Genomic DNA, 12,553 nt, shown 5'->3' with positions numbered 1-12,553 from the left:
TAAAATTCAAAGCTCATATACATGGATGTGCCAATGTTAACTGTTCATTTCCAAAAACTCTTCATTTACCTACGTTTTTCAGGACAGCAAAGTCCTGTTTTTGCTGAAATAGCAGGTTTACTTTGTAACTGTTACATAAAATAACCAACATTTAACTAAATGGCTAGCAAATAAATACTGTCTTTGCATTCAGTTTCTAGAGAGGAGGCAAGATGCAACAGGGGGTTTAAAAAGGTAATGCATAATCTACAAAAAATTCATGTTGAGACTAATTTAAACTATGCCGATTAATTAGTGGGGGAAACATGCTTTCTACATGTTAACTTGAATATTTTTGAAAGCATCTGGCACATATAAGTCCGGTATAATTTACTTTAACTGTAAGATATTTGGGCAAGTAGTTACAGTTACTAAATACACTGGCTGCAGATAATTGCATTCCTTATGAAATAAATTAGAATCCCAACAAGCCCAAGCAGCTGACTCTGCAATAACACAGGAGACCATTAAAGATTAAAAGAAAGAAGAAAAGGAAGAAAAGAAGAACAAGAAAGCCCTTCAGCAAATACTTCAACAAATAATCACTCAGGCAAAGCCGAACAAGTTTTGAAAGGGCCTGCTTTGACAGATGTTCTCTGGAAAAGCAAAGGCTGCAGGCAAAATGAGTGGCTTTATTTATTTTATTTTTTTTAAGCTACGAAATACTAGCAATATTGTTTCTTTATTTTTCAAATATCTTAACTTTTTAAAAAATGCTTTCTAGAACCACTGTTCAGGGACCCTCCCACACTGCCACTTTTAAAGACACTAAGGGAACTTAGCTCTTACAGATTTGTCACAAGTATAAAATTAATCACAAAAGCAACTTTCCTCCCAAAGATAGAGCACAAAACTTCCTTAAAACTTATAAAGATTCAAGAGGCAGCTGATCTTCTAAAGCTGTAAAAAGCCATCCACAGTGTTTTCACAGCAGGGCCTATATATACAATTCATGATATAAAAGCCCCCATTCTCACAAAAGTCAAGGCAAAATTTAAAAGACAGAGTTCTTCTATTCCTCTGTATGAGTAAGATTTGCTGACTGCTGACACTTACAAAACTCAAAATACAGGTATTTTGGATAGCATTTGTTTATAGATCAAATTCCATAAAATGATCATGCAAAGTGTACTTACCAGTTGCTTATGCCTTCCCTTCACCTAATGCCTGAATTCTAGGCTTCACACACTATCTTTCCAATAAAAAACGCTTGCAGCCTGCTACACTCCATAAAATGGCCGTGTTGTTTAACCAAGAAAAACATGTTAGAGATTGAGCTGTCACTTTTAAAAGAAAAAGAAAATAAAGAATTGCTTCTTTTGAGGTGAAGCATAAAACACTGAGGCTGGTATTTGAATCATGGAGCTCCCCTGGACGTTGCTATTGCTCTTCAAGTAGCTGTAGTAAAACTTCTGCCACATTCTTGCTTTCTGCATGGAGTCTCAGCAGTAACAGATCAGAACAGGCTAGCAAACGACTCCTTCCTAAATGTAAGCTCTAATTTCTTCTTCTGCAGTGAAATGAACCAAGTTTCTATGCAAAAGAATGAGTGACAGTATGCCCAGCCAATCAGCTTGGGTTTTTTCAGGAAAATCACCCCTTAATTCATTCAAAATTAGGTCATATGACACTATTTGAAATACTATTGGCTTACAATGAAAGTAATGTTTGACTCTACACAGGATGAGGCGACCCATCTATGCTTCCCTGGGCTGAAGACACCTTGACTATAAACGGTACTGTGAATTAAACACACACACACACACACATATATATATATACACACACACAGACAGGGGAAAAAAAAGTAATGTAGCCTTACCAGAGCTTCCCAACTATTAAAGGGCCGGAGTTCAGTTATCTTCTGAGCCTTTTTCTGAGAACACTGAGGAATCAAAGTTAGTTCACCAATTGAAGCATCCTGAAGAAAGTGAAGAATTTTACCCTTATAGCCATCCTCCATCACTTCTTCACCACTACTGTAGTCCTCATCTAGTGAGCTGCCGACATCAGAACCCGAATCATATTCAGAGTCTTCAATAACTCTCTTAGGATTAAATACATTTTTTTTACGTTTCTTATTAAAACCATTTTGTGGTTTCATGGAACATTTCTGTTTCAGTTTTGTTTTAGCTGAATTTTTAGGATAATTCTGACTTCTTGAAGAAGCTTCTTTTCCATTTGGAAATTCACTTTGTGAAGCATACTGCATATCTATATAGGTAGACAAAAATAATTAAATTAGAAAGATATAAATACAAGCCTTCAAGTAAGATAAAAAAAATACCTAAACATGATATTATCGTTTTGAATACAGAATTCAACTATAATTTATTAAATCTTGATATACTTTAAAGAGAAATACTGAAGTAGAATCTGAAGTCGTACAATGAGCTGAAATAATTAGTTTAAAAAAATAGGTGGTAAGTTTTAAAAAACCGAATATAAACTCCCATTTTCTAACAAAGGTCCTGAGAATATAAATGGCAGCTGCATATTCACAAGATATCCCCAATGTCACTTAGCAGCCCCATCTCTATGCCAACACTGGTGGGTATAGCAAAAACAATGTTCACCCTAAATTAAAACCATTCCTATTATATTAATTTTCCATTGCCATCTCCACCTATTTAAATATATCATTACTGAAAGGCACTGCTACTTTTTCGCTGGTTTATCCATCATATTCCATAGATTTCTAAGATGTCTGTGATTGAAGAGGTTCTGTTAGCTCTTACCAGTTAGCCTATAACATGTTAGTTTACTGTTTAGGATGTTTGTTCTACTGACTCAAAGAACTTTCAGACTTACACATTATTATACATTCATTCTGGTGCATATGTCAAAAAAAGGAAAAATAAATTGGATAAAGTATTCCTTAAATTCTCCACATTCACAATCTATCTCTTTTGAATCATTCTTCAGACTCAGAACTGGTGATTTGGTGGCTTCCTTCTTTCCGCAGACTATCAATTCTCTGTGCCATCAAGAGCACCCATACTAGGGTATTTCTTAGAAGACTTCATTAAAAAATGAAAACAAAAAACCCCAATGCCACTGTACTGGCCTTTTTCAATTGGCTATGAAATTATGAAGAGCTGATCTAACTGATTATTGCTTAAGGATGTGAATAAACATTCAACTCTTCTCCACCACTTCTCTACTGTTTGGTTCTGAAAGTTAAAAGTGCTCCAATACTGGTTTAGGGACTTTCTTCCATGCCAGTGATATTCGTCTTTTAGGTTTCTGATAGTGGTGCACTTTTGATATTCATGTAAGGGCAGGCTAGGACACCTATATTTCAGTGATTATAAAACACAAGCAATCATACGATCCATCCTGAGAGATGTTAAAATGTTAAAAAGATGTTTCTTTTATGCTCAAAAATACATGGCGATTTAAAAGTAGCCCTATTAAAAAAAAAAGTTAGCTAAACAGAAAAAAATATTTTCTATTTCATTTTATAGTGCCATTAACATATGGAAACTACTCATTTAAAAACTTTTTACATCATTATTCCCAGTATCTTTTGCAATCCCATTCACTGCTTATTAGCTCATAGGTTTACCATTTTCTTATATACCAAAATACAGAATACAATGGGAAGTATGTGCTTTCTATGACAAAGGAGCTAGTTACCTTGGTCTTCTGCAAACACTTTTAAAGATTCTAAAGCTTCTGTGTACATCCATTCATGTTCCTTGAGTACTTCCCTTAGTTCCTAGAAATAAGTCATTGATCTTTTTGTTAAAAATCTAAAATTAGCAACTTGTAGAACTTGTATACTCTTCTAAAAATAAGTCAATCACTTAAAAATTCATAGCTGATTATTTCACACCTGTTTTCATGCTGCTTTACAGATACTTTCTGTGTATATGTACTTGGGTGAATACGTAAGTCTTCAAAGGAAAAGCAGTTTGACTTTTTCTGCATTTCTCCTCTCCCTATGAAGTGCTCTGAAAACTTGAGGATCAAAAATATCTGCTCAAACTTTAACATGCAGTTAGGCTTTTACAAACTGCCAACTTCAAAACATAGTTTCAACACATGTAAAGAACAAACAGAACAAGATTTTGCATTTAGCTCATCAAAATACTACCTGTGCATATACCTGAATAAAATAATGCAAGTGTAAATGTATTCTAAATGTTAAACAAATAATGTGCTTCCACATACATTTATGTGATTAAACAGAGGCACTTTTACCAGTGGCATGCGTGGCTCTGAAATTCTTCTTACTATTTAACAAGTAAAACAAAGCTTATGGAATATTAAAGTACCAAGATGTAATATTACACTTTAAAATTCTTTTCTGGGGGTGGGGTGCCTCAGTAGTTTAGTCAGTTGAGCTGAGCAACTGATTCTTGATTGCGGCTCAGGTCATGATCCCAGGATGGTGGGATACAGCCCTGCATCGGGCTCTGTAACGAGTATGGAGCATGCCTAAGATTCTCTCTTTCCTTCCCGCTGCCCCTCTCCCTGGCTCACCACTCACACATGTGTGCTCTCTCTTTCTCTAAAAAAAACAGAAATTAAAACAAAATAAGTAAATTTCTTTTTTTTTTTTTAAGTTTATTTATTTATTTATTTAGTAATCTCTACACCAAGTGTGGGGCTCAAATCTACGACCCTGAGATCAGGAGTCGGACCTACTTCTGACTGAGCCAGCCAGATGCCCCGACACTTTAAAATTCTTTTTTTTTTTTTTTAAGTTTATTTGTTTATTTTTTGAGAGAGAGAGAGAGAGAGAGTGAGTGAGCAAGCGAGCAGAGCACGGGCAGAGAGAGAGGGAGGGAGACACTCTCAAGCAGGCTCCACACTGTCAGTGCAGAGCCTGACATGGGCCTCAAACTCACCAAACTGTGAGCCCATGACCTAAGCAGAGATCAAGAGCCACATGCTTACCCGACTGAGCCACTCAACCACCCCTTTAAAATTTTTAATGAGAAATTTAAAGGACAAGAATATGAAAAATGCGAACAGCTAACTTGGTTTTCTAAATATTCACATTTTATACAGGAGTTACAACTGTTATGGTTATGTTTGTTATTATTATGGCTGTTATGCTGATACAGTTAACAGTGTGAGGAATTAAGAAGTAGTATGAAAGTATTTTATAATACTGATAAAAAAGAGTATTAAATTAGAAAAATGTAAAATGCATCTTGAGATTTTACACAGCTTATCGCAAACACTATTTTGTTTCAAACACTTAATACACACTGATTAAATCTTTTCATGACTACCCACCTGTTTATCAAAATTGGGAAATTCCTTCTGCAATTTCAATACAATACTTTCTTGTTTTTCCCAATTACTGCTAGATTCTGCAGACTCATTTGATTCTTCTCCCTAATGGGGGGAAAAAAAACAATTAAGGAGATCACCTATAACGTTAAGTCTTAAGACAATTACATTTATATTTTGACTTGATTTGGAACTTACCACATTCAGTTAAGAATCCAAAAATGTTTCTTTCTGTTCTTGTGAAAACTGACAAATTTATATCTTTAAGGGTAAAGGATATTGCTGCTTTAAGATCACAAAATGCAAGACCCTGACTGCATATCCAGTAACTCACACTTCATACAGTACTCGAAATAAATCTGCTAAAAGACTAGAATGTTCCTCAAATTACTCTAAATAATCCAGGTATACTGAAGTCTCTCCAACCTAATGGCAAGTAAAAGAAAATGACTCAAATATCTCAGCTATGCTCACAATTTTATACCTCCCTACAAATTTCAAATACTGAGAGAAAAAAGTTACTTTTACTTCAGTGTTGATTTATAGAATGGCTCAAATATTAATTGTTCAGCCACAATATAAAAGTAACACAATGATAGAAACTTATGTGAAACCAAAACATTAATCTGGGAATAATCAGTGTTACTCATATAATCACTTTCTTCTTTTGTCACTTAACTTCACTTAAAAAAAATGGTTAAAATTCCACACTTAAGCAAAAAAAAAGATTCTTGGGGTCATGTGTAGGAAAAATCTTATATTTTAGTCAATCAAAAATCATTTACCTAACTCTGCTTAGAACTGTACCACATGCTACACAAACAAGATCTAGAAAAACACAGCCTCATGCTTTCTTTCACCTCCTTCCTTATCCAACAATTGTTAGGTTTTTTTTCACTACCCAAAGTACAAATACTAAAAATTGTGAGTGATACCTCTCTTGCACACAGAAATGTGACAAAGTTCCACACGGCAGGGACATATACCTATGTAGTCCAGTGGTTACACCAGTGACACAAAGAGTTTGGGCCTAACTCTGTCTCAGTGGGCTGTAAGGTTATGAGTTAATCCTGTGGTTATTTTTCCTGTTCCAGAATGGAGAGTTGGAACAGGCATATTTAGGACTGGCAGTAATCTCATGTTAGCTCCTTGGCCCAGAGAGTAAGGGCCATTCTCGCAGGAAAGAGACAAATTCCAGTCCCTAAAACTGAGGAGGGGTAAATGGAAGAAGAAGAAAGAGGAAGAAGAGAAGTACAAGTAGAATCAGCCACAGCAGCAACACCATGTTACTGAAGGAACTGCAGAAACTGGTATCACCATCCCACCCCAATGTACTGTGGCTCCTTGGCCTATACAAAAGCTGGATGATGGGTTTTGGAGAATTATTTTAGTTATCATAAACATAGAGGTGATAACCCCAATTGTAGCAGTTACTATCAGATATGGTATTTTTAATGGAGCAAATCAGTATAACCGTGCAGTTAAAATCTATCATGCTTCTTCACCCACTGCCCCATCCCAATTAGAAAGGACAAGCAAAAGCAATTTGTTTTCATCTGGGAAGGGTCAGGGATAGATATACCTTCACAGTCTTCAGGGGTCTCCTGCTCTTTCATAATATGGTACTCTAGGACTGATAGTTTTGCACAGTCCACAGAATATCACTTTAATCACCTACACTGAAGACATCACTAACTGGACTTGGTAAGCAGGAAGCAGTGGGTACCTCAGGAAGACACATGCAGGCCAAAGAATAGGAAATAACCGCCCCCTCCCCCCCAATTCTGGGAACCACCACACCACTTTCATGAATTTTATGGGGGCGTCTAATCTGGGGCATGCTGCAAATGCCGTTCAAAAAAAAAAAAAGGAAACAGAAAAGGTACATATTGTCTAACTCTAAAAAGGAGCAGAGCAATCGGTCGGGGTCGGCCTCTTTGCTTAATCTGTTTATGAACTAGCTCTCTTAACACTGTCAGTTATGAATGAGGCCAAGATTGAGAAGGTTCTGTAGGAGGTCCAGGATACACAAGGTGCTCTGTCACTTGGGCGTCACGACCAAGGAGATGCAATGATTCTCAAAGAATCTGTGGCTAATAAGGATGCTGTATGAAGTCTCTAAAAGCCCCAATCACAAGAAAATCAATATAATATATGCCATTTCCAAAATTACTGCACTGTGCAAAATCAGGAAAATAAAAAATTAGTGTTTCAGAAAAATCGTGTTAGAGGCACAACATTCAAAAACTTCATCAGTGACACATTAAAAAAAGAGGAAGGATCCTTGAAACAGGATAGCACAATTTCACACACATTAAATGGCTAAGAAATGCATAAATACCACAATAAATGTAAACTGAAGTTTGCCTGGGAGTATTAGCACTGGAAGGACTGCTTGTGAGTTACTGTGAAGCGGTAGAAAAAAGGTTATCTGAAAATGAACAAATTTCTTAAGGCCAGCTATGGAACAGCACGGCTCACTATCCTTGTGTTACCTCTGCTATACTGGCTGAAAATATAAATGATAAATTATAAAAAAAAAAATACATTTCTGCTCCTTTGCTAGCCTCCTCCTCTCATACTAATGCCGTCTGTAAGGTTCTAAATGCAACTGGATGCTAGGACTCTTACTGTATTCAGTACTAAAACCAGTATCTTCAAACCAGCACAACTGTTTTCAGTAAAACTTAAAGCATCTGACAACCTGATGTGTTAAGCTGTCATGGTGTAGCCTTTTAGTCTTCACCATCATTATCATGATTACCTTCTGTATCCACATGGCTATCAGGAGCAAATTACTACAAGAGTTCTGTGGCTAGATCATCAGCGGGACCCTACCTCTTCAACATCTCCACTTTTTACTTTCTCAAATCCAACCTTCTTTCCTCAATCAACACACCTTTTTCTGAGTTTTCAAAATTTCTCTGTAAGAATCAAATCTTTCAAAATTGCAAATCAAGGTAAGGAGAGTTTTCCACCACACATAATACAAATGCTCTTATCACTCCAGGTTTTTACAATGGTACTAATGAAATTCTGATGTTAAATCTATTCCAAAATTCTATAACCACATCTGCATTCTCACTTTCAATAACAGCAATTAGTGTCTTAAATACTCACTTTAAACAATAAGCCATAAATGCTGTAATCATAAATTTATCACAAGGCTATCTCAGGTGGTTTTTTGAGGAAAATGAAGGAAAAAAACGGGGCTGACTTCAGTTTTTGTAGAGAGAGAGGCTTGATGCATTAGAAGGGGTTTTAAGTCTTTTCGTTTTTGTTTTTGCAAAAGTCCTCTTACAACAGAGAATTAAGTAAAAGTATCACTGCAGATTTGGGCACTCCACCCATTTTTCCTGTACCAGTAGTGAACTCTAAGGCTGACTTACTTCTTTTAAAAGGCATAGCATCGTTTGGTCAGTGATAAACTACTGCTGGTTTCAGCTCCGAGTCTCTACCTGGCACTAGTAGTGAATATCACAGTAATGCTATGTTTCAAAATCTTAATTCCTGTTTTCCGTTTTTCAGATTTGGGATCTGTGAGGCATGCATTCATAACAAATACCTGTTTCATGAAATTTGAGTTTAATTCAATGTATAGTTGCTTTCTTCGGTTTACTTCTGTATCACAGCTGAAAAATTCTTTTGCAGCTTTCCCATCTGCACTCATGGCTTTGTGTGACACCTGATGGCTTAGGAATTTGTAGCACTATTTGCAGCTACTAAAGCAACCACTACGGGCACCAAAAGAAGCTACTTCCGCAGTACACACTTATTTTCTTAAAAAAAAGATCTATACGGAAAAGGTTGTTCCTGACTTTTCTCACTTTTGTCTTTAATTCAGATGCTCAACAATCTTTCCTTTTCTTCTATTTCTTTACGCCTTTCTTTATGACTTCCCAATATATGATGACAGTCCAGCCATATTACTTTGGGGCACTGTCTCTGATGCTCCACAATGTGCATTCCTTTATGCCTGTGGCTCAGGATACAGCACATGTTCTCATTCCTTCCCAAACATTTATTTCAAGCTTTTCCTCAATACTTAAACCTTCTTATATGTACTACCTGATATTTTTTAATGAAATTGCTTAATATGTTTGGGATGTTGAATGGGTGTTTTTCCAATAGAAAAGTTCACCAATGTGAAAGAATAGCAAAACACAGCCTTGTGGGAAAATAAGCATGGTGAAATGAGGCAGCCAGTACATGTCTGGGGTGTGTGCATTTTATGTAATCTATGTGGCTCAGTGCAGCTGGGTGCAGTGTTCTGTGTTCACCTAGTACTTCTCACGAACAACACTGCACATAAATAACATAAAATTTAGGTTATACTAAAATTGCTGTTTAACGTATTTACTGCACTGGAACAAATTCACATTTTAAAAGCAGAAGGGACTTGGGGCACGTGGGTGTCTCAGTTAAGCGTCCGACTTCAGCTCAGGTCATGATGTCATGGTTTGTGAGTTCAAGCCTTGTGTCTGGCTCTGTGCTGACACCTCAGAGCCTGAAGCCTGTTTCGGATTCTGTGTCTCCCTTTGTCTCTGTCCCTCCTCTGCTCATGCTGTCTGTTTGCCTGTCTCTCTCTCAAATAAATAAATAAATAAGCATTAAAAAAAAAAAAAAAAGATTTAATAAAAGCAGAAGGGACTGATGTCTTTTTGTGAAAAAATCGTTGGCTTGAAAGGGAGTCCTGATAGGAACAGAATGGTTGATCACGGCACATCAAGTGACCATGAGACTTGAGTTGTTATGTGATCTGGTTATCTCACCCACCAACCTTAAAACTGAGTATGAAGAGCAGCAACCCGTCATTAAGCGAAAATGGGAGATTTGAAACTGAACTTGAGCAGGCTCAGGAGGAACAAATAAGCTGCCTCTGCAGCTGTCCCAGGCTCCCACTGTACCTACTTCTGCTTTACTCTGCCCCTCCTTCAAACAGGATTTATGGCATTTGGGGAATTCTTTACAATCAGATAAAGTGAGGGGAAAATCTTGAACTTGGTTTTCAAAGAGTTCACATACTATTAGAAGAAGCCCAAAGTGAAGTAAACAAACAAATGAGGTTAAATGATTTAGCCTCATTTAAGAAAGGTTTGGGCAGTACATCTTACCATCCACTTTGTATAAAAAGAGGTAGCCAGGGGTAGAGAGCTATGATATATGATGGACAGGAGCTAAGGAAGAGAATAAGAATAGAAGACTGGTGGGGCGCCTGGGTGGCTCAGTCGGTTAAGCGTCTGACTTCGGCTCAGGTCATGATCTCACGGTCCGTGGGTTCGAGCCCCGCGTCGGGCTCTGTGCTGACAGCTCAGAGCCTGGAGCCTGTTTCAGATTCTGTGTCTCCTTCTCTCTGTGACCCTCCCCCGTTCATGCTCTGTCTCTCTCTGTCTCAAAAATAAATAAACGTTAAAAAAAATTTTTTAAAAAAAAGAATAGAAGACTGGTGACCAGAAGTCTGGGAAAGAGGTGCACCGTTGAACTTCTCAGGAGTTTTTCTGAGAACAGAATGCAAGAGCAACAGTTTTCCTTGGGAATGTTCATCAAAGTGCATCTACTATAGAGGAAATTTTGAGTAATGAGGAAGACAAGATGATCTATTTTGTGAACACCAATAACAACACAGCCACTTGAATGCTTGATCACTGGGTCTATAAACAAATGGCCATGGAAACAGGAATAGAGGCTGTGTATACAGATCAACAAGATGGTCCCACACCAAGATTTATCTGATTACTGTTACCAACACATATTTAATCTGCCAAGAGCACAGGCCAACAAGGAGTTCTGACAATAGCACTATTCTTTGGGAGAGTCAGTCAATTGTCTGGAGGCAAGTTGATTACACTGGACCCTTTCATCATGGAAAGGACAGTAACAGAAATCTACTCTAAGATGCCTTTCCTATCTACCTGCTTCTGGCAATACCAGTTGTGGGTTGAACTGTGTCCCTCCAAAATTCATGTGATAAATAACACCCTAGCACCTCAGAATGTGTTTATTTGGAGATAGGGTCTTTACTGACATAATGAAGTTAAAATTAGGGTGAACCCTAATCTACCCACTGGTATCCTTACAAAAAAGGGGAAATTTACAGATAGACATGTCAACAAAGAACATGCAATGTGACAATGAAGGCAAGGATCTACAAGCCAAGGAATGCCAAAGTTCCAGCGTACCATCAGGAACAAAAAGAAATGGAAAGCCTTCAGAAGAAAATCAACCCTTCTGACACACTAGCTTCCAGAACTGTGAGACAATACATTTCAGTTGGTTAAGCCACCCAGTTTGTGCTGCTGTGTTATGGAACCCATAAGCAACTAACATATCATACATAGATATATCGAAAACCTAACTGAAGGGCGCCTGGGTAGCTCAGCTGGTTAAGTGTCTGACTTTGGCTCAGGTCATGATCTCGAAGTTCAAGAGTTCAAGCTCTAAGTTAGGCTCTATGCTGACAGCTCGGAGCCTGGAGCTCACTTCGGATTCTGTGTCTCCCTCTCTCTCTGTTCCTCCCCCGCTCATGCTCTCTTTCTTTCAAAAATAAACATTAAAAAAAAAAATTGTTTTTTTTTAAATAAATAAAAAAAAAAATAAACCTAATTCACACAGTACACTAAGGATACCACAGTGTTCCTGACCAGGTCACTAAGAAAAGTGCATCAATGAATTTGTCTAGTGATTTCACCACATGCCTCAAAACCTACCACAGAATAGTGGTATCGCTTATAGAGAGTGAACTTATAAAGAATGCCTAAGACCGACGTGTTGTTCAACAGGATGTACAAGCAAAGTAAATGCTCTGAATAACCAATCAATTTGATGCTGTTTCCCCCATAACTGTTATATATAGATTTGTAAACTAAAATGTAGGCCTAGTCTCTTATACTATAGCTACTCCCCATACCTAAAACCCAATCACAGAATTTTTAACTTCCCATCAGTATTAGTTCGCAAGAAAAGAATGCTTCCATGGAGGGACATAACAATTATCCCATTAAATTAGGGTAGAGATTGCTACCTTGCTACTTTGGGCTTCTTATACCATTAAGTCACAGGTAAAAAGATAAAATAAAACAAGTTACTATACTGGTTGGGGGTGACGGATTTTGATTACCAAAAAGAAACTGTGTTGTCTTGAATGCAGACAGGGAGGACTATGTCTGGTTTCACTGGGAGGCCTCAGTAGTTCTATTCTTAAAGCAAAAGTTAATGGAAAAATATAGAGTAACCCAATAAAAGCATAACCATAATTATTTTTAGATAA

The 12,553-nt window shown here is 37.3% G+C and overlaps 1 protein-coding gene across 5 annotated transcripts in view; it reads right to left on the bottom strand.

Moving 5' to 3' along the window:
* SMARCAD1 (SWI/SNF-related, matrix-associated actin-dependent regulator of chromatin, subfamily a, containing DEAD/H box 1) overlaps positions 1-12,553 on the bottom strand; it is a 78,040-nt gene that overhangs the window by 32,715 nt on the left and 32,772 nt on the right. For all 5 annotated transcript variants that reach the window (XM_049630881.1, XM_049630882.1, XM_049630883.1 and 2 more), the window contains exons 7-9: positions 5,290-5,391; positions 3,679-3,760; positions 1,862-2,253 (exon numbers count right to left, since the gene is read on the bottom strand). In XM_049630881.1, the coding sequence (XP_049486838.1) occupies positions 1,862-2,253; positions 3,679-3,760; positions 5,290-5,391 (576 nt within the window). The remainder of the gene's footprint in view (positions 1-1,861; positions 2,254-3,678; positions 3,761-5,289; positions 5,392-12,553) is intronic.

Source organism: Panthera uncia, chromosome B1, assembly GCF_023721935.1.
Source record: "Panthera uncia isolate 11264 chromosome B1, Puncia_PCG_1.0, whole genome shotgun sequence".
In the NCBI taxonomy this organism is placed as follows: domain Eukaryota; kingdom Metazoa; phylum Chordata; class Mammalia; order Carnivora; family Felidae; genus Panthera; species Panthera uncia.
The sequence above is the reverse complement of the archived record's forward strand: the minus strand, read 5'-3'. Positions and strand labels throughout refer to the sequence as shown.